The sequence below is a fragment of the Tenrec ecaudatus genome, chromosome 1 (genome assembly GCF_050624435.1).
Source record: "Tenrec ecaudatus isolate mTenEca1 chromosome 1, mTenEca1.hap1, whole genome shotgun sequence".
In the NCBI taxonomy this organism is placed as follows: Eukaryota; Metazoa; Chordata; class Mammalia; order Afrosoricida; family Tenrecidae; genus Tenrec; species Tenrec ecaudatus.
The window spans coordinates 184,109-205,355 of NC_134530.1; the positions used below are offsets into that span (position 1 = coordinate 184,109).

Sequence of the window (21,247 nt, forward strand, 5' to 3'; positions counted from 1 at the left end):
GAGCGTGGAAACAGGAGCCACGGCCGCACGTTCCGTCGCACTTCCCATCCCCACGCCGAGCGCCCCCACTCCCAGCGCTCCCCCCTCCCACCCCCGACGACTCAGAAGGAACAAAGGGGTGCACTGGGCCTTGGTGTGCCGTAAAAACCCACAAGGCACCCGTTCACACCTCGGAAAGCATTGAAAGGAAAAAACGAAAAATAACGGATGCACGTCCCTGGGTGGGCTCGAACCACCAACCTTTCGGTTAACAGCCGAACGCGCTAACCGATTGCGCCACAGAGACGGCACTGCAAGCCGCTTCTCCACGCGGCCCTTCGAAGTAAGTGCAGCCGGCCTGGGCAGACGACGCGGCGAGGGGCGGAGTCCAGGCAAGAGCAAAGACTCACCCGGTGGCCGAAATAGCTCAGTTGGGAGAGCGTTAGACTGAAGATCTAAAGGTCCCTGGTTCGATCCCGGGTTTCGGCAGCGGGTAGTGCAGCTACATGGGAGTAGTGTTGCCTTTTGTTCCAGTCTTTGTTCCTTTTTGCCTTCCTCAGAATCTAGAATCGTTAGATTTCAAAACATGTTCTCCTTTCTTGGAAAGCATCTCTTAAAAAAAAAAATGTACTTTACCATGTATGGATTGTGATAAGAGTTGTATGAGTCCCTAATAAAAGGTTTAAAAAATATATATGTACTTTACATAGCAATTGTACAATACTGCTTGATGTAATTGTGCCGTGAAATGGTATGATGTTTGGATTAACTCCTAATAAAATAGTTTGGAAAAAATTTAAATGTACATTTAAATAATATATACCTACTTAAAGCATCTCCTTTTAAAATATCTTTTATACGTAAGTTTATATAAGCTTAAATATACATGTTTTAAATTAAATAAGAATACTTAATATATAATAATTAACATAATTGTGGCTAAAATGTCGAGGTGTCATGGAGTTGGTCCCAACTCACAGGCACCCTATGCACAACAGAACGACAGGCCACCGCACCGCTCCCTCTCCTTGAGGGCCTTCCTCGTTCGTGCTGCCCTCTGCTTTAAAGCAGGATGCCTTTCTCCAGAGGCTGGTCTCCTGACAACTTGGTCCAAACTCCGTGAGCTGAAGGCTCACCATCTACATTTTTTCCCGTTACTTGATATGTTTATTATTCAAAATGGTTCATTTGTATTTATTTAGCATTCTGGCTCTGTGCTTGTGCCTTGGACATTTTTACAACGATTTCCTGCCCCTTAATGAGGAAAGCATGCTTGATCCCTGCCTTGGACACAGCATGCATGGCCCTGCTGACACCACGGACGGACCCCTCACTGTCAGCCTGGGCACATGCCACAGGCAGCTTTTGGTGCTTTACCAACCTTCTTCGTAGGAAGGTAAGCAATTCTATTACCAGGGTGGGGACAGTCTGTTTGTGTTAGAGGCTGTATAGGTCAGATGCTGAACCATTCTGAATGCCTCCGTGCAGCTTCCGGGAGGACGAAGATTGGCCATCGACATTTCCAAGGAGCACTTGGCTGTATGTCTTCCAAGAGAGACCCAAACACAGCTTTCACACTCTTGACACTGAGTTCTGATACTGACCACATGGCCATGCTGGGCCCCCAAGTTGCTTTGCTCTTCCATTACCATAAATGCAAAGCTCCCCACCCCAATGCCAAAAAACCAGCTCCCGCTCCCGCGATCATGCAGTGTTCATTCACCCTGCAGTGAAGCTGTCTTTCCTCCCAGGAGTCCAGGCTGTGGCTCCCTCAGAGCTGAGGCCCTAGACTGGGATGTGGGGGTGTGGTGTGTGTGTGTGTGTCAGAGCAACTGGAAGGCTTTTTATTCCCACCACCAAGGCTGTCAACAGGACCCCAGCTATACTTCCTGTCCCCATGGCTCCCTTCTGAAACCCTAGGGGCTGGAGCCAGTGGCTCTGCAGTGAGAAGCAAGGCTGGCCTCAATGTCAGGCCCTAGGTGGCTGGTGTTTACTGAACTTTTTATTATGGGCAGGGAGCAGTGGTGAGCTGAGCCAGGCTTGGCCCCTGTCCTCAGGGACCTGAAGGTCCCTTGGGGCAGAGAGGGGACTAGGATGTGGGGAGTAGCTGGGAGGGGAGCAGCCACCCAGGCCCAACGTGGCTGCCCAGTGGGATGTGGGCTGAAACTGTAGGGGATGTGGAGGGACATGCTTAACAGGAATTCCAAGTCCTTTCCCTTGAAAGACCAGCAGTCAGTTGAGTTGATGGCAGCCCCAGGTGTCAGGTAGAAGTGGGGCGTTCAATGGCTGGCTTCTCAGGTGATCTCCAGGCACCTCAGGGTGGACCTGGGGGCGGGTGCTGACCCCTAACCCTCCTAGCAGCAGCCACTCTTCTTCCAATTTACAGTTTTCATCTAAACTGACGTTTTGTTTCAGCATGCGCTAGTCTCAGACACATGCACGCCCGACCAACTAGAAATGTCTCAGTTGTGCCTCCCATTTCCCAGAGGCCGGGGGATGGGGTGGGGGTACACAGTCACTGCCTGCAGAACCCCTTTGTCTGTGCAGACCACCATTTGCTGTGGGGGCCCCATGGATGTGGTTTCTGGTGGGTGGCTGTGCTGCAATCTTCTGCCTTACTGCCGAGTCGGAGTTGGGGGTCCTTGTATTTGGTCTCCTGTCTGTGGTGTGGGAGAAGCTGCAGGAAGTGGGGAGCTGTGAAAGGATTGTGGGTGGCAGCGGCCATACTTGCTGGATCAGGCTCCTTTCTGGGCAGGGAGTGCGAGAGATTTGAGGGTCCTCAGAGAAGCGTGGAGGAGCCCTGGTGGTATCCAAGGTTAAGCATGGGGCTGCTAATTGCAAGGTCTGGCTGGGCCAGCCCCTCTGCAGGAGGAAGGTGGCCTCAGAAACCATGGAGCAGGTCTCCTGGGTCCCCATGAGTGGATCAACTTGATGGTGGTAGGCAGGGAGCAGCATCCCTGATGGTCCCTCATGAGACCACCTCCCACACCTCATGGCCGCCTGTGTTGTCTGCCCACCCCTAGCCCCCGACCTGCACTGTGTGACTGCCATGGGTTGCCCGGCATCCCCCTATCCCCAAACTAAACTCATTGCTGTCAAGTCGATGCCGACACACAGCAGTGATAGAGGACAGGAAGAACCGCCCCATAAGTCTCCCGGACTGAGACTTTACAGGAGAGGAGGCTGGGTGAGCAGGGAATAGGGGCAGCTCTGCCAGGGCGGAGAACACCCACCGTCATGATTGTCACAGCTGCACTGGATGCTCAGGCTGTGCAGGGTGTTCCCCCAGGTCAACTGCTGAGGGAAGCCACCTCCATGTAACAACACAAGTGTTGGGACTGGGGACAGAGGCCCTTGCACCCTCAGTGCAGAGACCTGGCCTTGGTCACCGCCTGGCTGCTCTTGAATCCCAGCCCAGAGAAGCTGGGAGAACTTGGCAAGGTGCTGCAGTACTGATGGCTGATGCCCGTGGAGCATCAGTGTGGCTGGCAGTTGAGTGAACTGGGGCGGGGTGAGGAGGTGGGAGCGATGACACCACTCAGGACCAAATGACTCGATAAAGATGCTGTTTGGGGAAGGGTGGGCCACATGTGAAGCTGCCAATGGAGCCCTAAGGGTGAAGGCCCATCTCCCCTCAGTCAGTGGCCACGTTGTAGGACATCGCAGGCCAGATGACTAAGGGGCAGTCTTTGGGGGTCAGTGGACCCTCCCTGTCCTGTCTCAGGGGATACTGGGTGATGCAGGAATCTGTGGTTGTAGTGCTCTAACAAGGGCGTGCAGGCAGGAGTTAGCGCTCAATCTGGTGCACAGGACCGGCTCCCGAGTCAGCAGTGCTGAGGTAGGGGCCCAGGGTGGTAGAGTGGAATGGTTGCTATGGTTGATTAAGAAAGGTGGGAAGCTGGAGGCAGCTGCGGGGAGGGAACCCTTTGGGGGCAGGGGTGCAGAGCCAGTGAGCTGTGGACAGTGTGCTGAGGTGGGGAGGCTATGGACAGCTGGAAGAACGTTCAAGGACCAGCATTCTGCAATTTCCTCTCAGGACCTTCTTAGAACACGCAATTCACCTGCTGGTGCAGCCCACTGGCTGGCTTCCTCACGAGAGGTCAATCTACAATGCAGAGCACAAGGAGAAACCCCTGCTCCCCACCCCGACCCCCCTTTTCCTACTGTGCTGATTCCTACGGCCTGCAGGCCGGCTTCTAATAAATGCCTATGGGACCCGCATGCAACTGAGACAGAAGACATCCAAGTCAGCCCCCCGCACCCCTCCGGGGTGGTGGGTGAGGCCTTCCAGCCAGCTCAGGAGCTGGGTGCCACCTGATGGAGTTGGCCTTATTCAGGCTGAAGATATCGAAGGGCCCCGGCATCTGTCCTGTGGAGGAACAAAGTATGTTCCAGGCAGCTCACAAGCCGACAGTCAGCCTTCTGTTCTGAGTTTCTCAGCATCAGCCCCCTGCAGCAAGCCAGTTGTTCTGACCAAGGACGCCCCTGGGCCTGCCCAGTTGCTGATTGGAATGGGGCCGAAATAGAAAAGTTGGAAGACAGGACTCTCAAAATGTTTTTATTTCCAGTTGCAAGAATTCAACTCAGCAGCCAAATGGCAAGAACATGGACAGAGAAGCAGAGAAACAGGTATAAAAACACTTCACAGTAACAGGGTCAGCCCTCATGGCACCGCTTCCCCAAAGCTGCAGGCACCATCCCACCTAGAGCAACCGCAGGGGATCCACCAGCCGAACCCAGCACTCAGAGGGCAGGGGGTAGAGGGGCCCCGAGTTCCCCATGCAGCAGGGCATGAGGTCTCGTTGAGCATCATGAGGAGGCCCCAGCACTGGGCCAGGTGCAGCTAAACTGCGCACAGACCAGACTGCCAGACTCAGGTCACCTGGACTAATCTCAGGTCTTCTTGCTGGGCTCACTGGGGAGGAGCTTGAGTGGGGGCCTGTAGTCTCCCTCGTTCAGACTGCTGGGATAAAGTGGGTGTGGCCTTGGGGAAAAGGCACAGGTCAGTCTGGGGTCAGGGAACACTGACTGCTGCCTCCACACCATCAACTCCAATAGAGGCTCGAGACTAAGTGCTTGCTCTCCCTATAGCAGTGCTTGCTCTCCCTATAGCAGTTGGCCTGATGGTCAAGGTCGATTGCCAGGCTGCCCAGCACAAAGACACAGCCACTGCCTAGCACGGTGGGATACCTGCAGACGCCGGCACAGCTCCCGGACTGAGCACCTAGTCCAGCTGGGAATGGCCAGCTTAGGGGCTGATCTCTGGGAGAGCCCGGAATGGCCACCAGCCGACTCTTTGCAGCTTGTTCTCCCTTTGGTTCTACTTCTGAAAAGAGAGTCTCTCTCCCTCAAAGGCACCCAGCAGTATGTGGCCACCACCTACAGGGCACAACGGAAAATCAGGCTCTTCGGTGGTGCGCACCAGGCAGCAACACAATGGGCTTTAACGGGGTGGCACACAGACCACAGGGGAATGGGGCACTGCAGTGGGACACAGCACAGAGGGCAGAAGGAGGGGGCACAGCCGGCGTCTCCCAAGTGCCACTGTCCGGAGGGGGTCCTGATGAGGAGCGCCCAGGTCAGCACTCCTGGATGGCAGCAGTGTCACCGCTGCTGCTGCTGCTGTTGTTGCTGCTGCTGCCGCTCTTCCCGGAGCTGATTGTCGAAGATCTCCTTCTCCCTTCAGGAGACAGCGACAGCAGTTCAGAGAGCAGCCACTTCCAACGGCCCTTCCTATCTGCCAAGCGGGAGCTATGCCTGAGCCAAGTGCTCGGGTGGCCAGGGCACAAAGTGACCCATCCCGCTACACGGTGCCCCTGGGAAACGTTGAGTTGGGAAACATATTTTTCAAATTGAAAGAGACTTTTATCAGTTACTGCTCCGCTAGAAGCTCCCAGGACCTCAAGGGATCCAGTGGGAGTCAGGAAGCCCTCCAGGGGGGGCTGCAAGTGAACGAGAAGCCTCAGTCACAGAGGAAATAAATACACAATACAAGCAAAAGGTGCTAGCCTGGAGGTGATGCCAGAGCATCCTGCAGAGTGGGCTTCTGACTCCTAGGGCTGGCCAGCTATGTGCCTCGAGACCCACTGTGCTAGCTGGGAGAACTGGAGACAGAACTGAGGTGGAGGAGCTATGTGGACCAGGGTATTTGGACCGTGTCTGCCACGTAACCATGGAGAGCTGCACGAGTGGCCTGATTAACTCCAGGTCACAGTGCCGTGTGTCCTCCATGGTCACTGGGGTCTCACGCACGGCCGGCAGAGCAGCACTTCTCCAATCAAAATGTGGCATAACCGTCACTAGGGACAAAAATGGCCTCAGGGAAGAGAAGGGAAAGATGGCCTTTGCCCAGTGCCGAGTCTCTCGGGGTTGTAATGTGTGAGCGCAGCAGGTGGGGTGAAAGAAACCAGGGTCACATGGGGACAATGGGCCCAGAGCACAAGAGACCACTCTGAGTGGGGCCACAGCAGCAGATTTGGACCTAAAACCCAACCCAGACAGACATCCTGGTCTGACAAAGGCACGTGGGGCTGCTCCCCTGCACCAGAGGACAGGCCTGCAAGTGGGGACACACACCCAGGACCACCAACGACATGGCTGAGTGCAGAGGCAGCAAGGGCAAGAAAGGGCCAACAGTAAGGGGTCCAGGGAGGAGGCAGCTGCGGGACAGTGAGGAGCAGCAATGCGTGAAAAACAAAATGAGCACAAGTTTAGAACAGAAAGTTGCTGTCTCTCAACTTTCACTACATCAGGGAAACCTGCTCTCTGTCAAGTTTTACTACAATAGGGGGTGGCAGACACCAGCTTCTCTGGGAGTCAGACCATCCCTTGCTGGGCTCTCCTGGAAATGAGCAAGATCCATAAGGCTGGCAGGCCTCTGCCACGTCCTTGCGGCTACCACCTGCCTGGCTAGAACCCAGCTCTCATGAGCACAGCGGCTCTTCCCAGAGGCTACCTGGCCCCACTCTGGCCCATGCTCCTGGTGGCCTGCCCAGGGACAGGATTAGGGGCTGAGGGGTAGGCCAGATCCCCAAGGGTGGCTCGGGAAGATGGCTGGCGACAGAGACAGGAGCCACTGGCATGCCAGGCCAAGCCAGCCCTGCAAACTGCACGCCCCTGCACACCAGGCCGGCCCACCGCACCTTGACTGTGCATGCCAGGTCTCAGGCCTTGGTAGAAAACTGCCTAGCAGCTTGTTCTGATGTTTCTCTAATGCTCTCGTGACCCCCAGGGTGTTAGGTGACCACTATGCCCAAGCACAAGTATACAGAGCCAAGACCCAGCGCATCACGGGCTACTAAGACGGAACCTTCATGGGGCAGGGGGTTAGCCACTGGGCTTGCAGCCAACAGCCCCAAGTCTCGGCCACCATGCCACTGCCCTGCAACAAAACCGCCGCCACTTGTGTGCCGAGGGAGCACCTCAGAAATGTCTGCTCTCAGACGCAGAAACATGGTGACCCAAGCCCCACATGAACGCGCAAACCTCCCTCTGCGCTCACGCTGGCCCGGTGCACAGAAACACACAGAACACCCACACCTACACAGGCTCCCTTGTGCAGCAATCACTCCCCAGCCCTGGTTATCTGGAACCAAGGGCATGCCACCTTCCCGCATGAACCCCAAATCCTGCCCGCTCACCCACAGACTGCGATGCTGCCCCCACCAGCACCCTGGGGTTCAGCTACTAGAAGCCAGCCTAAGTCAAGTCCACCTGTCAAAGACCCCAGGTCTCAGAAGGTGACCTCTGAGCACTGGGCGAGCGGGGGCTGGCTGCCCGCGTGAGTTGCAGGGGCCTGTGGTGTGACACGCCACAGTGAACTGCCCAAGTGCAGCGAGGTGGTGCTTGGCAGCCAGAGCTCACTTTCCTCAGATTCCTGCAGCCCACGGCAGGCAGCCTACCTGTAGCTGAGGCATGGTCCTTTAATGTACTTCTGCTCAGCTGTCTTGTAGTCCACCTCCTCCACGGCAGAGATGGCGCAGATGATGGCCTGCGGAGGACACAGAGCTGGAGGGACAGCAGCACGGCTGGGGAGCTCAGCCTCCTGCTACGGCCCCCCGAGGCTGGCTGCCTGCGGCTGTGGCACAGCTGGAGCATTAGCGAGCCGCCTCTTGGGTCAGAAACCAAAGTGAAAGTGCTGGGTAAGCACAGGGTAGCCTGACTGCCAGGCAGGGTGCCACTAACAACAGAGGACAAGGCAGCCCACTGGCAGGTTCTGGGGGCTGTCACTGCAGGGCCTGGGTCTCAGCCTACCCTGTACACCCTCAGGCAGCACCGCCCCCCAACTGACACCTCAGGCAGCGCCCCAACTCACACCCACATTGGGCAATACCCCCACCCCCTGCACACCCACTTCAGGCAGTGGCCCCCCCAGTCACACGCCCACCTCAGGTAGCAGCACATCGAGGATGAGGCGGACGCAGTCCCCGTGGGCGCGGGTCAGTGCAGTGCTGCCCGTCTCCTGGCAGACGCGCTGCAGGTACTTCACCACCAGGTCCAGCTGCTCCTCGTCCTCCAGGTAGGTCTCCACGCACGTCACGTACTGGCTGGAGCATAGGGAGGCCTGCAACCAGCGCGAGGGCTTCCGGCTCCGCAGGATGGCGCGCAGGTGGCTCTCAGCACCCTTGGCCTTCACAATGAACTCCACCAGTTTCTGGTTGGCCCGGTCCCGTGCCGCCCGGGTGCGGTCAGGGAGCACCTTCCGGCTGGGCGTACTCTGGCCCAAGGGGCTGCCAGCCTCTGGCTCCTTAGGGTCCCCCCGGCTCAGCTGGGGGAACGCAGCCCCTAGAATGTCCTGCTGGATGGACTTCCTCACGGGGCGACCTGCAGGGAAGCACATGCCAGGAGTCCACGCTGGCTCGAGGCACTGCTACAGCATGTGGTCGGCCTAGGTCGGTCAGGGGGAGGGGTTCTTGGGGCTGCATGGGCTTCCTCACAGGCTGGGGGCCCATGCTGCCTGAAAGTGCTGCTACACAGGGCTCAGTCCAGGTCTTGAGTGGGTGGGGGAGAGCTGGGGGCTAAGGAGTTGCCCTGCCTTCAGGGGAACCCAGAGCGCCTGCCGTTCACATTCTTAGGGGATCCTCCTTGGACAGGTTTCATGGTCCTGTCTAACAGAGCCCCTCGGCCCTTCACCTGCCCAGAACCATGATGGCTAGGCCACGCCCGCCTGTGTGGGGATGACTGAGTACACGTGGGGGAGGAAGACAAGAAACAGGAGGGGAACATGGTGCAGGCTGCAGCAACACCCATCAGCGGCCGGCAGGTGCTTTACTCTGGACAACAAAAACAGGACGTGCCCGATGGTTGGTAGGCAGGGGACCGCCCCCATGTCACAGCGTACAGAGCTCCTAGTTACAATGCATGATATGGACTTGAGGGCCTGGGTCCCTGTGCCCAGGAGATAGGAACGAAACAGAGACGGACGGAGCCAAGGGAGGGCAATGGGACTCACTGATGTCGGCAGCGTAGTACTCCAGGAATGAGCCGGTGAAGGAGCCACAGCCTGTGGGAGAGGGGGACGCTGACAAGCTGACGGACAGGACAGAGGCTGGCTGCCCTCCTGTGGTGCCCTGTGGAATGGGCTCTGTGCTCTCTGACCAGGCCCTGAGGACCCCGTGGGCATGCAAGCAGGGTGTGTGGGTAGTATTACCATGCCCCCAGGGTCCCACACACCTAGCCGCACTCTGTAGTCTGTGATGAGGGCCACGCACCAGCTGACAGCCTGCTCAAAGTCCTGCTTGGCTTTGTGCTAGAAGAAAACATGACGTCAAGGCATCGCATGGCCCTCAGGTTCACCTGGGGTCTGGGGCCACCTGGTCTGAGCACCTCTAAGTCTCATTGATAAAGGGCTGGCCAGCTGCCTCAGGCTGAGGTCAGTGGCCACTCAAGTGGGAGTGGTGAACAAAGGCACAGGAAGTGACCCTCAGAGACCATCTCCTAGGACGATACCTGCAGACAAGGGGGCTATATCACGGGTGAGGTGGAGTGTCCCCAACTTCTTGGAGCCTATGAAACCCAGTCACGGCTGTAGTAACAGGTGGGGTGGGGGGGGGAGGCAGTGTCCCTGATTTCTCTACGCCCATGCTCACAAGGCTGGGGAGGGTGTGTGTCACAGACTTCTCAGGGCCCAAATGGGGTCAGGCAGACCCTCAGGCCTGGCCAGAATGGGCACATGGGGCTCTGGAAGCCTCTGAAACAGGATGTCCGACAAGGAACCTCGTTGAGGGTGGGTGGCTGTGCCTAAAGGGAAGGCACCTGGGTCACCAGTGTCCCCAGCAGGACTGGAGAGCACTCCATGACCCGATGGTCTGCCCGTCAGACCCTGGAGGCGTGCACACAGGCAGCAGTGTGAACCATTCAGCATCCGAGAGCAGCAACAGGGCACCAGGAGTATGCAGAAACCGCCTGGACCAGTACATAGCCGGCCAAGGTGGCAGGCACTAGGGAGACCCAGGCCATGGTTGAGCCCCAGGGGTGCCCCAGAGGTGCAGAAGTCTGGTTTCACTGGGTCCCAGGAGTGACCCCATGGGACACAATGGGCCTGACTGCAGCTATACGGAAATAGGTTAACAAGTTTCTTCCCAGAGCCGCCAGGTAGCCTCAAACCAGCCACCTCTCGGCCAGCAACCCCTCAAACATCAGAGCTACGTGACATCTTCACACCTGGCGTCACAGGGAGGAGACCTGCACATTCTAGAACATTCTAGGAGCTGTAGGACCAATGCATCAGGCACTCCTCACACACACCCTGGCCAGCAGAGGACAGTGAGCAGAGGTCCCCTCTCTGCACTCCCGAACCTTATTTCTGGGGAGCAATTCAGAGTTCCAGAGGAAAGAGACTGGCCTGGTCAGTGAAGCACCCCCACCCCCACCCCTCATCCCTACCTGCTGCTCAGGGGGCAGAAAGGCTAGGGAACACAAATGGGAGACCCCTCTCCACCCGACCCTCATATCTTTCCTGGCCAAGTGCCCTATAGGATATCTGCCAACACCCATGGGCCCTTCACACAGGACCCCTGGCCAGCCTGCCTCCTGCTGTGGCCCAGGACATGTCTCTTCTACAAAGCCCATCATTTCCTCTCCTGCAGAACGGGACACAGGCCTTCCCACAGCACTGTGAGGATTCAAGGCTGGGAACCCAAAGGTGTCAATTCAGAAAGCAGGCTTGGGGAAGACCCCACAGGGCCAAGACCTCACACCACTGTGCTCCCTCAGCCCCCCCCTCCCCCGCCCCAGGAAGAAGCCAGCCCAGGGACACAAGGACACAACGTGTTTACCCACACCCCTCCCCCAGTTACCAGCAGGCTCTGTTTCTCCTCGCAGTCAAAGTGCTTCAGCCGCCGCAGAGACACCGCGATGCTGCCAGGGAAGAGTCCGCACATAAGCACCTACAGCGCCACACTTCCTGCTCCGGCCAGGGGAGGCCGCATTGAAATGGAAGACCCTGAACCCATTTCTCTAACATCATGGCCACTGTCTGGCTCAGCTGCCCAGGAGGATCAACCCAAAGGGATGCTGGGCAGCCAGGTGAGACTTCCAGACCTGGCCCAAGAATGCCATGGTGGCATCGCACTTGGCCACCAGCAGGAGGCAGTGGCGGCACAGACAAGTCACCTTTTAAAGCCTGTTAAGGCCACCTCGGCCTCTTTCCATGTCAGAGCTCACAGAAAACAGCTGGCCAATGGTCAATGTGGCCATAGGGAATTCAGAGGAAGTGATCTGCCTCAAACACCTCAAAGCAGGTGACCACAACAAACCCCGAGGTCCATGGGTCCCTATAGCCATCAGCCCAAGTGGCTGGGGCCCTGCCACAAGGCCTCCCCACCTCCAACCTCCAGTCCTTCAAGCTGAGCACGGCACCCCTTGTGGGGGGAAAAGCAGTCATCTTTACCCTCTCCCCTTTGGGTTCATGTTTCCTTCGATGAAGAGGACGCTGGCTTTCTTATCTCGTCGCCGGAGACTTTTGACCTGTTGGCAAATCCAAGGGAATAATGGCGCCTCAGGAACAAGGGAGCGCAGAGGGGAGGTCAGGGCTTTAAACCAACCCCAGTCTCCTGTGCATCTTAGTGGAAACACTTGATACAAGGAGGCGTGCCCCACATGGGTGGAAGGTTTTCAATGCAGTCACTGTTCAGGACCAGACTGGCAGGCCTGTCATCAGAGGGCTCCTCTGGATCAGTCTGAACCACCAACCCTCAGGTTTGGTCCAGTGCTTAACTGTCTGTGCCACCAGGGATCCCAGGCAAAGCCTAGCACCATAAACCCCAAGAACAGGTGCTGGGCCCATACCTTGCAGATGGTTTTGTAAGAGCGGAACTAAGCAGCCTTTTGTGTGTTTCCTCATGAAAGGCACAGCCCTTCCACTGCAGACGTTACTTCCTACAGGGGTTACTACCCAGGGGCTCCTGGGCCAGCAGAGAGCGGACAGCTGCTCAGGAACACACAGGAAATTCGTTGGGAGTGGCAACCCCACCCCAAGGCTTCCCAGGCTGCCTGGACAATGTGGCCTCAGGGCCAGGTCAGCTGTGTGACTTCTCATACCCAACGAGGCTGGCAGGCCAGCAGAAGTAGAACTGAATAAAGTAGAAAATTTGGGTGCCAACTGTCAGGGGAAGAAAGAAGGGGTGTCTGCCAGGAAGCTGGTCTGGAGGAGAGGTCGGATGTCGGATCAAGATACCACAATCCAGCCCCTCACAACTCCCCATGACCCAGCCCCTCATGCTGGGCCATAAGGCACCATCCTGTGCTGGTGGGGGTAGGTGCCGACAGCTGGCCTGTGGTGTGGCAAGGCAACCCTCATGGACCAGTAGTTCACAGGGTGTCACTGTCTATCATATGCTGCAAAGGAGGAAGGGGGCACAGGGGAGCTCTAGGAAGATAGCAGCAGTCACCCCTGATGGCTGCAAAGCACCTCACACCCCCATGTCAGAAGTAATAGAAAGTGGGAACACCACAGAAAATGAGGGCCCTCACACACTGCCTCTACACAGGGGGCTCAGACCACCACAAAACCTGAATGCATGGGGGGAGGAAGGGGCTTGAAACTGGTGCCCCTGCCATGTGTTGTGCTGCTAACTGCAAGGCCAGCAGTTTAAAACCACCAACCAGCTGCTCCGTAGGAGAAAGACGAGGCTTTCTGCTCCCATAAAAAGTTACACTCTTGGAAAACCACAGGGACAGTTCTACCCTGTCCTGCAGGGTCCCTGTGAATTGGAACAAACTCAACGACACGGAGTCTGATTTGGGTTTTTGTCCCACCCCACCCCAACCCCCGAGCCAGGTTCTCTTGAGTCTGCTCAAGGTCTGCCTGACAGCTAAGTGTCGGGCCAAAATGACTAATCTCCCCATATTTCATTAAGTGCATCACCAGAACCAGCCCATTTTCTACTGTGATAAATTAAGCCCTGGACTCATCTTCCCGAATGACCCAGGATCCGGAGGAATGGGGAAGATGGGTTCTTACCACTGCTGGCCAAAAGGGGTACTTCTGATATTTGAGCCAGACCAGCATTCCCACTTCAAATGTACGTGGTTCTAGAATTGAAAACAAGGAAAGCCAGGACAGACTGGTCAGATGTGCAATGCGACACCCCTGCTGCCAATGGTGTGATGAGGCTACCTTTCTGGAATCAGGGTCCCTTCGTGGGGCCCAGTCGTGTCAGTTCTTGGCACTGGCCCCTCATAAACCATTTCTTGGGCCACCAGCTCAGGGGATATCTAACAGTTGATGGCCTTCAAGAATAACAAGATCAGGCCACTTTAAAGTGGGGAAGAGGAGAGGCCTAATCGCAGGGCAGGGACTCAATGGTGGGAAAGCATTCCAGCACTGGGGAAAGACCCCACAGCCAAGGGCAGTGCAGGCTCAGTGGGTGGGAGGCTGCAAGCCCCACCCCCAAACTGGTGCTGGGCTCCTGTCCTGCAGTCTGAGGTAGAGGGAGAAGGCATGCCGAAGGACGGGAGGGATGAGTACTACTACGGAGCAGTGAAGTTGCTTACAAAACAAAGGACTGCAAAACAAAATAGAAAAGAAATGGTCGGTGGGCACGTCTGCAATGGAGCTGCCGCGAGGGACCAGGGATGATCCTGCTCTGAGACAGTGGGGAGGAGTGACCCGCTGACTGGCTGTTCCAACACTTAAAAGTCTCCAGGAGCCTCCCTGCCCACCAGTCCGCCTGCCTGCTCATCTTGGGAGATTTGGGCCACAGGCCCCTGAGCAGGCTCACGCAATCAGGAGCACACACACCTACCATGGTACAGAAGGATCTTAGGGGGTTCCTCCTCATCCTCGTCTTCATCCAGGACAGAGTTCAGGGGACTCAACTCCACTGAGCCTTCAGGAGACCGGCGGCCTGTCGACAAGGAGGTCTCTGAGGATCACTGCCCTCCCTGAGAGCAGGCGGCGGGGCAGCAGCAGGAGCTCAAAGGAAGCGGGGATGAGCACAGAAGTGCCGTGCGAGCTTGAGGGGAGCAGACTTGGGGGCAGAAATGCCTCTCATGTCTGTGGTTCATTTCCTGAGTGCGGGTAGTGGGGTGCTGGGAACCCATCATTCACTGCAGAGCAGGGGGGTGGGAGCACAACCGTCTCTCATAAAAGGCCGACCAGGAGCCTCCAGAGGACCCAGCAGCCTGCGAGCAGCCGCGTAGTTCAGGGCACCAGTGGATGATAACCAGACCAGAACGAGTATTTCAAAAATAAATCTAGGGGTGCAACCTGAGAGGGGGAATTGCACCCCGTGCTAGGCTGCACTCTGGTGGGAATTCTTCGAAAGCTCAGAGCATCCTAGCATGCCTGCCCACCACTGAGATCCTGCCCAGCCTGCCTGGGATGCATTGTTGCTTCTGCAACAGTTCTAAAGGAAAAGAGCTAATCCCCGGGGTCAGGGCAGCCAAGGCACTTTGTCGGCGACAATGCACCCAATAGTCACACCACCAAGCAACTGCTCAGGCATGATCATGGGGCAGGGGGGCTCCCGACAGCTCCAAACACAAATGAAAACGCTGATGTCTGGGGGATGCAGAGTGATTATAACCCAGTGGGAGAGGCAGAGAAGATGGAACTAGGAAACCTCGCTCTGAGTCTATTTTGGGAGTGAGATCATTAGGGTCTGGTTAAACACACACAAGGGGAGATTTCAACCCCAGTCCATCTTACCTTCCTCAGCCTTCCCAGGCTCTGGGAGGAGCGTGGGAGTCAACCTGGCAGCACCATGTAGGGCCACGCACCCCTCGGACCCAGCCTCAGCTTCACCAGGTGGCTTCTGGATACCATCCCAGCGCAGCCTCTTCTGGGGGAGCTCGCTGGTGAGCAGGCTATCCCGGAGCACAGGGAGAGGCACCCCTGGTGACAGCAGGTCACTCTCATGGGTCATAACTCGAGTGCTGGCCCCCTGGGACAGTGTCATCACCAGGGTTGGGGGGCTATCTGCCCCCATCTCGCTCCCTTCCTCTCTCTCAGCCCCTGCGTGGAAAGGCAGTACGTTCTGGTCCAAGCTGGACTTCTGGGCAGCACTTGGGCGAATCATCCCCGGCTCCTGTTGAGTTTTAGACCTGCTTCCATCCCGAGAACTAGCTCCAACACGAGGTACTCCACTGCCCACCGTGCACTCGAGATCCTTGTCGCAAGCAGGTGAGCTTGACCAGCTCTGCTGGGCTCGTCCTTTCCCACCATACGGGGGTCTGCCCAACATGTCTCTGTGGTAGAGAGAGGCTGAGTGGGAGCCTCTGAGCCAGTTGGCTGGGCCTTCAGGGCTTGAGCTTGGGCACAGAGCTGTCTTTTCTCCCCCTGAAGGGCTTTCGTGATAAGAACCAGCTCCTTCGTTCAGAATATCCAGGGCCACTCGCAGTGACCGTCTGTAAGCCAGCTCCTCCAGAGGTGCAGCCGGAGCGCCATCCTGTGAGCCTAAGGGGACAGAAGACCAACAAGGCCCGGTAACGAAGCTGATGCCCACTGATTCTGACCTTGAAGCATCTGATCTCAATAAGCCATGAAGGGGAAAACCATTTCTCAATTACCGTGCCCCCTAAACAGGGACAAGGAGCTGCCATTAGCTGGCAGCTGCTACAGTTGCGCTTGGAAAACAGAAACACAAAACCAAATTGACTGACCTTAAACTCAGTAGTTGAAAAGATAAAGTCCTCCAAGCTACAAAACAATACCTAGAGGCAAAATGTATTCAAATGTTTTGCAAATCCTCTCCCAGCCTTACAATTTCAGATTCCATCAGGGTCAATAAAACCCAATGACAACTAAATAAAGAGCTGCGCTTGAGATGCATGCTCAGCTGGGGAGGGGGAGAGGGACCGCTGACTAAAAAGCCTCATTGTGGGCCGATCAATCCTAACACTACTTTGCAAGGGCCTTTCAATGCCCGCAACAAGCAATGGCGGGCCTCCAGAGCCCAGCCCAACCTTCCTGGCTGCGGCAGTTTCATTTATTCAGTCCAACACTTAGATATGGCACTGTTTATTTGAAGGAGATGATGGATACAATATTCCCACACAGCAGGCATAATACCACCATCCACACTGCATCTCCTGCCCTGTTTAATATTAAAAGCTCCCACAAATGACCAGCCTCCAAACTCGATGTGGACAAACAATGAAGACAGCTCTCAGGAGACAGGGCTGGGGTGGAGATGGGGGGAGCCAACACCTCAGGGTGATTGGAACGGCCTGCTCCACACAATAACTGCATTTCTGAAGCAATACAAAACTTAAGTCTTATTTCAGAAACGCCATCAGAAGGCATCCCGTCTTCCTTCCGCCGCAGCACCCACCGAAGAGTCGCAGCCATGGCTGTGCGCTACCCTATGGCCGTGGGCCTCGACAAGGGCCACAAGGTGACCAAGAACGTGAGCAAGCCGAGGCACAGCCGCCGCCGCGGGCGCCTCACCAAGCACACCAAGTTCGTGCGGGACATGATCCGGGAGGTGTGCGGCTTCGCACCCTACGAGCGAAGGGCCATGGAGCTGCTCAAGGTCTCCAAGGACAAGTGGGCACTGGAAGTTCATCAAGAAGCGGGTGGGCACACATATCCGGGCCAAGAGGAAGAGAGAGGAGCTGAGCAACGTGCTGGCCGCCATGAGGAAGGCCGCTGCCAAGAAGGACTGAGTGCCAGGCCCCCCTCTCCCCACTCCCAAAATAAAGTCTTTCCAGAAAAAAAAAAAAAAAAAAGAAGGCATCCCGGTGAATGTTTTCACAAAACAAACTCTGCAAATGGGATAAACACTCCCATTTTGAGGGGGGAGGAATGCTTTCATTTATTTGTTTTTTAATATTTACGTTCGATAACTCCCATTAGGTGACTAGGGAGTCACTGCTGCCTGCAGGGTGTGTGTGGGCTTCCTGAATGCTCAAGTGGACGCTAGACGAGAAGGAATAGAGACTATCTCTCGCACCTCCCCACCTCCCCCTGACAGCACCTACACACATGCTGTATGCCCCAGCCGCCATTCCTCCTTCCCCTCCCGGGTTCAGGTCTGGAATTTTAAACACAAAACCACCAAGTGCTTTGCAACCCCTGGCTGGAGACCGGGCAAGTCAAGCCAGCAGCAAACCACTTTACAGGCCGATTAGTAGACAAGCTACAGGGTGAAAGAAAAGGCATTTCCTTGCTCCTCGAGGGGGTGTCCATGCTGAAGGACACTGGCAGAAAGCAGACGGGCCTGACAAGCACCCTGGGCGGCCTGGGAGTAAGAACAGGATCAACTCTAGGGCAAATTCTAGAAGTGTTTAAGAGAGCTTTCCTCTGCAGCTCAGGGACTCATTCCCTGGTATGAAAGAAGGGGAAAAAAGTGCTAGATACTACCTAGATACCTGAGCCTCGCTTGAAGCTCTCCCAAAGTGTCTCGTGCTTTCTCAAAAGGCGGCAGCAACATGCTCTTACCTAATAAGGAGGCAATGTCCTCAATTTGAGACTTCTTTAGGCTCTTGACTCCCGTGCTTCTCACCTTAACTCTGCAGAGACAGAATCCGCTGTTAGCTACTAGTCAATACCAAGACATTTTCAAACGTGTTTTTCCTTTAGATGACAAAAGAATTAAATTCATTTTCCTCCTTGTCGCAACCTTCCACTCAAACCAAAAGTCACAGCCAACTAGGAATTCACATGCCTGAGGTTAGAGGCAGCAACGACCCTGGTGAATGTGGTTTTTTGTTTTGTTTTTTCTTCTTCCTCCTTTTAAGAAAGAAAAAAGGTTGGCTGGATTTAAGACTAAAAATGAATTCAAATTGGGACTTTTACGAGACAAATCCTACTTTCAAGTGCACAAATAAGTCCTTTGTTAGATTTTCAGAGCCGATGATAATGTCACTAAAAGCTGTTTACAGCCCAGCAGGTGTGTCTTAGTTTAAAAGGATGAGCTTTCCTTTTAAACTCAAGTATTCAATTACCTCTCCAGCCGCAGGGAAAGTGTGAGTTGGGGACCAAGCTTGCTTAGGAGACAGCTCTGAAGATGGAGCTCCCTGTGAGGAGAGGGGCAGGGGCAAGAACTGGGAGGACACCGCCGCCACTGAAGTACAGCTAGGTTGGTTTGTGAGCTTTGTTTGGAAGAGGGGATTCTCACACCAGACAAGCACAGCACCACAATCACATATGACGCAGTCAGCATCTTCCTCTATGGTCTAGGGCGCTCCAAGGCCAGCCCGGCAAGAGCAGGGCACTCATGACCAGCCTGTCTCGGTCTGTCTTTTGAAGGCTGAATTAAGTTCCTTACAGAGTGACAGGCTCAAAAGTGAAATATTTTAAAACTGTTGGTCTGTCACACAGATTTCTGATGGGGAGGAGTGGGGAAGGTGCCAATCTGCTTGAAGAAAACCTTCCTACTTTAACCCCAAAGATTTAACCTCAGATCATAATATGTATTTATTCAATTTCTGTAGTGCTCTCTGTAGATCTGACAAAATACCTTGTACAGATTTTCAATTTGCAAATTGACATCTAAAACAAAAACCACTGATCTCTTCATATGGAGTTATTACTACTTCTAAAATGAATTAATAATGAAAATGTTCTCTTCATTTAAAGCTTCATACATGGGACTTCACTTTTTTTATTTTGGGGAGAGGGTGGGGGAGATTATCAGAAATTATATACAAGTGGGGGAAAAATACAAATTAAAGGGGGGAAAAATCCACAAAAAAACAACAAAAACCCCAAGTCACAACACTCAACTTTTCATCTAGGGAGAGTATTTGAACATCTAGAACAAATTCCCTTTTTTTCTTATTTCTTGTCGAAGTCTCAGTTCTGGTCAAAACCTATGATAAAAAAACAATAATGAAATCTTTGTTATTATGGAAAAAAAACTGTTCTCAAGAGGCAACAAATAACACAAATACAACAGGTCCTTCTGAAAGCCTACACACACAAGGTTTCTGATACTCTTGTTCAATCTGTTTATTCCAGGTAGGGGGCTAATTAAAGGACCGGGCAGCACCAGGGTGTGACAAGGGCCCCAATATCAGCCTTCAGTTCAGCACTGCCCTGCTAGAAAGCCTGCACTATGACTATGACTTACTACCACAGGGCTCCTTGCCAACTATTTCCTTGAATTCCAGCCCGGAATGTCTTTTTTATAGCTGACTGTTGAGATTTTTTTTTTTCTTTCTCCCAAGTGTGTCTTTTAGAAAAAGGAACTCCGGAAGTGTATGCATGTAAGCATCAGACCCAAACCTCATCAGATAGAGGACGAGAGCCAAGGCCAACAGACACAGGCGCCAATTGTTCGGGCTCAATTATTTCACCAAGGCAACTCCAAGCTCTCTCCTGATAAAGATTTTACTTGTCACCCAGTCTTTTCCAATTCCTGAAATTACAGAATCATGGCTGTCACCTTTGCAGGCCATAATCGCTTTTTCCATCTGCAGAGGACATACTTGGCATCCATCACGATGTAGACTCATGTGGCAAGTGGTAATGATTTGGCACAAACACAGCGCTTGAAGGTCTGCCGCCGATGTGCCCTGCAACAAAAATGTGTACGCTGGTTTATGAAAGGGTGCGCTGGCCGTTTTAATGTAGACCCAAGCAGAGGTGAATCCGGCTTGGCGCGCCCGCTACACGCAACCGGCAGACTGACAAACAGAGCCCAGTGCCTGGGGAGGAGCCGTGGTTTCATGAATAAAAGACGGCCAGCGTCCCTCCCCAAGGTTCAGTCGCGATGCTTTTTTAAGTCTCTTGGATAAAACAGCCCCGGGCTCCGAGCCTGCCTCGACCTGGGCACCTGGAGGCCGTATGAAGCCATCAAAGCATACAAGCTTCCCGCGTGGGGCGTTCACGGCTGACCCGGGTGGGGCGGCTGAAAGGGCGTGAGCCCGAGGAGCGGAGTCCCGTCCTGGCCGGCCGGCCGGGCGCAGAAAGGACAGGGACAGCTGCGGATGGAGCATGCCACCCGGGGTCGCGCTCAGGGAGGCTAGGAAGAGTCACGGGGTGCGGCTGGGATTCCCTGGGCCAGGCGCGCCCCGGTGGCTTCGGGGGTCTGAGGAGCAGTCCTGCTCCGTCCTACAGGGACGCGGCGTCCCAGGCGATTGGTGGCAGGGGGAGAGGTTTCGGATTCTGACGTTAGGACGGGGATGGTTCCACCACGGGGGAGCTGGGGCTTAGGCCGCAAAGCTGGGGCTCCTAGAGAGCATGAGGGGGGGTGGGGCTAGGGACAGAGCCGGTGCGCGAGGAGCAGCAGTAACGGGGCAAACGCCCCAGAGAGAGGGCAGGTGCTTCTCGAGGTTCGCCCCTCCCCCTCCGCGGCCCCGGTCCGGCGGACCCTGAGGGGCGCGGGCGCCGTCGCCTCCAGGGGCGAAGCCCGCCGGGCTCACCCAGGGCGCCTCCTCAGCCCGGCGATCTTGAGCTCGAGCGAGGAGGCCGCGGCGGCCACAAGAACAGACGCAGTCGACGCCGCCAACCGCAGTCGGGGCCGCCGCCGCCGCCGCCCCGCGCGCGCACGCCCCGCGCTCACCGCCACCACCTCAGCCGCCGCCGCCGCCGCCGCCGCCTCGGACGTTCCCCGCGGGATTCGGGGGCGGGGCCAGCCTCGCGGTGGCGGAAAGCCCCACCCCCGGGAGCCGAAGCCCAATGGAACGCACTCGCCCCGGGCCCCGCCCCCTAAGCGGCAGCCCCTGTCGTCCAGACCCCGCCCCCATGCGCGCTGGCTGTCCCGCCTCTTCCGCTCGTGAGGGCGCGAAACTGGCGACGGCGGATGGGAGCGCGCCCCCGGCGGCCTCCATCTTCTAGGCCTGCCCCGCCCCCACCGACGGAGCTTCTGAGGAGATTTTC

General features: G+C 55.7%; 1 protein-coding gene and 2 non-coding genes across 4 annotated transcripts; 1 reads left to right on the top strand and 2 right to left on the bottom strand.

Annotated features, from left to right (window-relative positions):
* Positions 1 to 212: 212 nt before the first annotated feature.
* On the bottom strand, positions 213 to 286 carry TRNAN-GUU (transfer RNA asparagine (anticodon GUU)). The gene has a single exon. It is a non-coding gene; the product is annotated as a tRNA-Asn (tRNA).
* A 109-nt stretch (positions 287 to 395) lies between these two features.
* Positions 396 to 468, top strand: TRNAF-GAA (transfer RNA phenylalanine (anticodon GAA)). The gene has a single exon. It is a non-coding gene; the product is annotated as a tRNA-Phe (tRNA).
* Positions 469 to 4,524: 4,056 nt separating this feature from the next.
* PWWP3A (PWWP domain containing 3A, DNA repair factor) lies at positions 4,525 to 21,006 on the bottom strand. 2 transcript variants are annotated; one of them, XM_075543614.1, is made up of 14 exons: positions 20,931 to 21,006; positions 19,812 to 19,941; positions 19,151 to 19,236; positions 17,864 to 17,934; positions 15,131 to 15,877; positions 14,226 to 14,327; positions 13,442 to 13,512; positions 11,870 to 11,946; positions 11,277 to 11,337; positions 9,652 to 9,727; positions 9,431 to 9,481; positions 8,366 to 8,802; positions 7,881 to 7,969; positions 4,525 to 5,659 (listed from the first exon to the last, which is right to left on the bottom strand). In XM_075543614.1, exons 2-14 carry the CDS (start codon positions 19,863 to 19,865, stop codon positions 5,584 to 5,586), a joined length of 1,998 nt encoding a protein of 665 aa, XP_075399729.1. In that variant the 5' UTR covers positions 19,866 to 19,941; positions 20,931 to 21,006; the 3' UTR covers positions 4,525 to 5,583. The 2 variants fall into 2 exon arrangements, with proteins under 2 accessions (XP_075399729.1, XP_075399724.1); XM_075543609.1 differs by having other exon boundaries at positions 20,791 to 20,937.
* Positions 21,007 to 21,247: the final 241 nt, after the last annotated feature.

Excerpts from the sequence above, each read along its gene's own strand:
- PWWP3A (XM_075543614.1), bottom strand. The coding sequence starts at position 19,865 with ATGGATGCCAAGTATGTCCTCTGCAGATGGAAAAAGCGATTATGGCCT. Across the intron at positions 17,935-19,150 it reads ATACTCTCCCTAGATGAAAA|AGTTAAGGTGAGAAGCACGG; the intron begins GTTGAGTGTTGT and ends CTGTCTCTGCAG. Across the intron at positions 11,947-13,441 it reads ACCCCTTTTGGCCAGCAGTG|GTCAAAAGTCTCCGGCGACG; the intron begins GTAAGAACCCAT and ends ATTTGCCAACAG.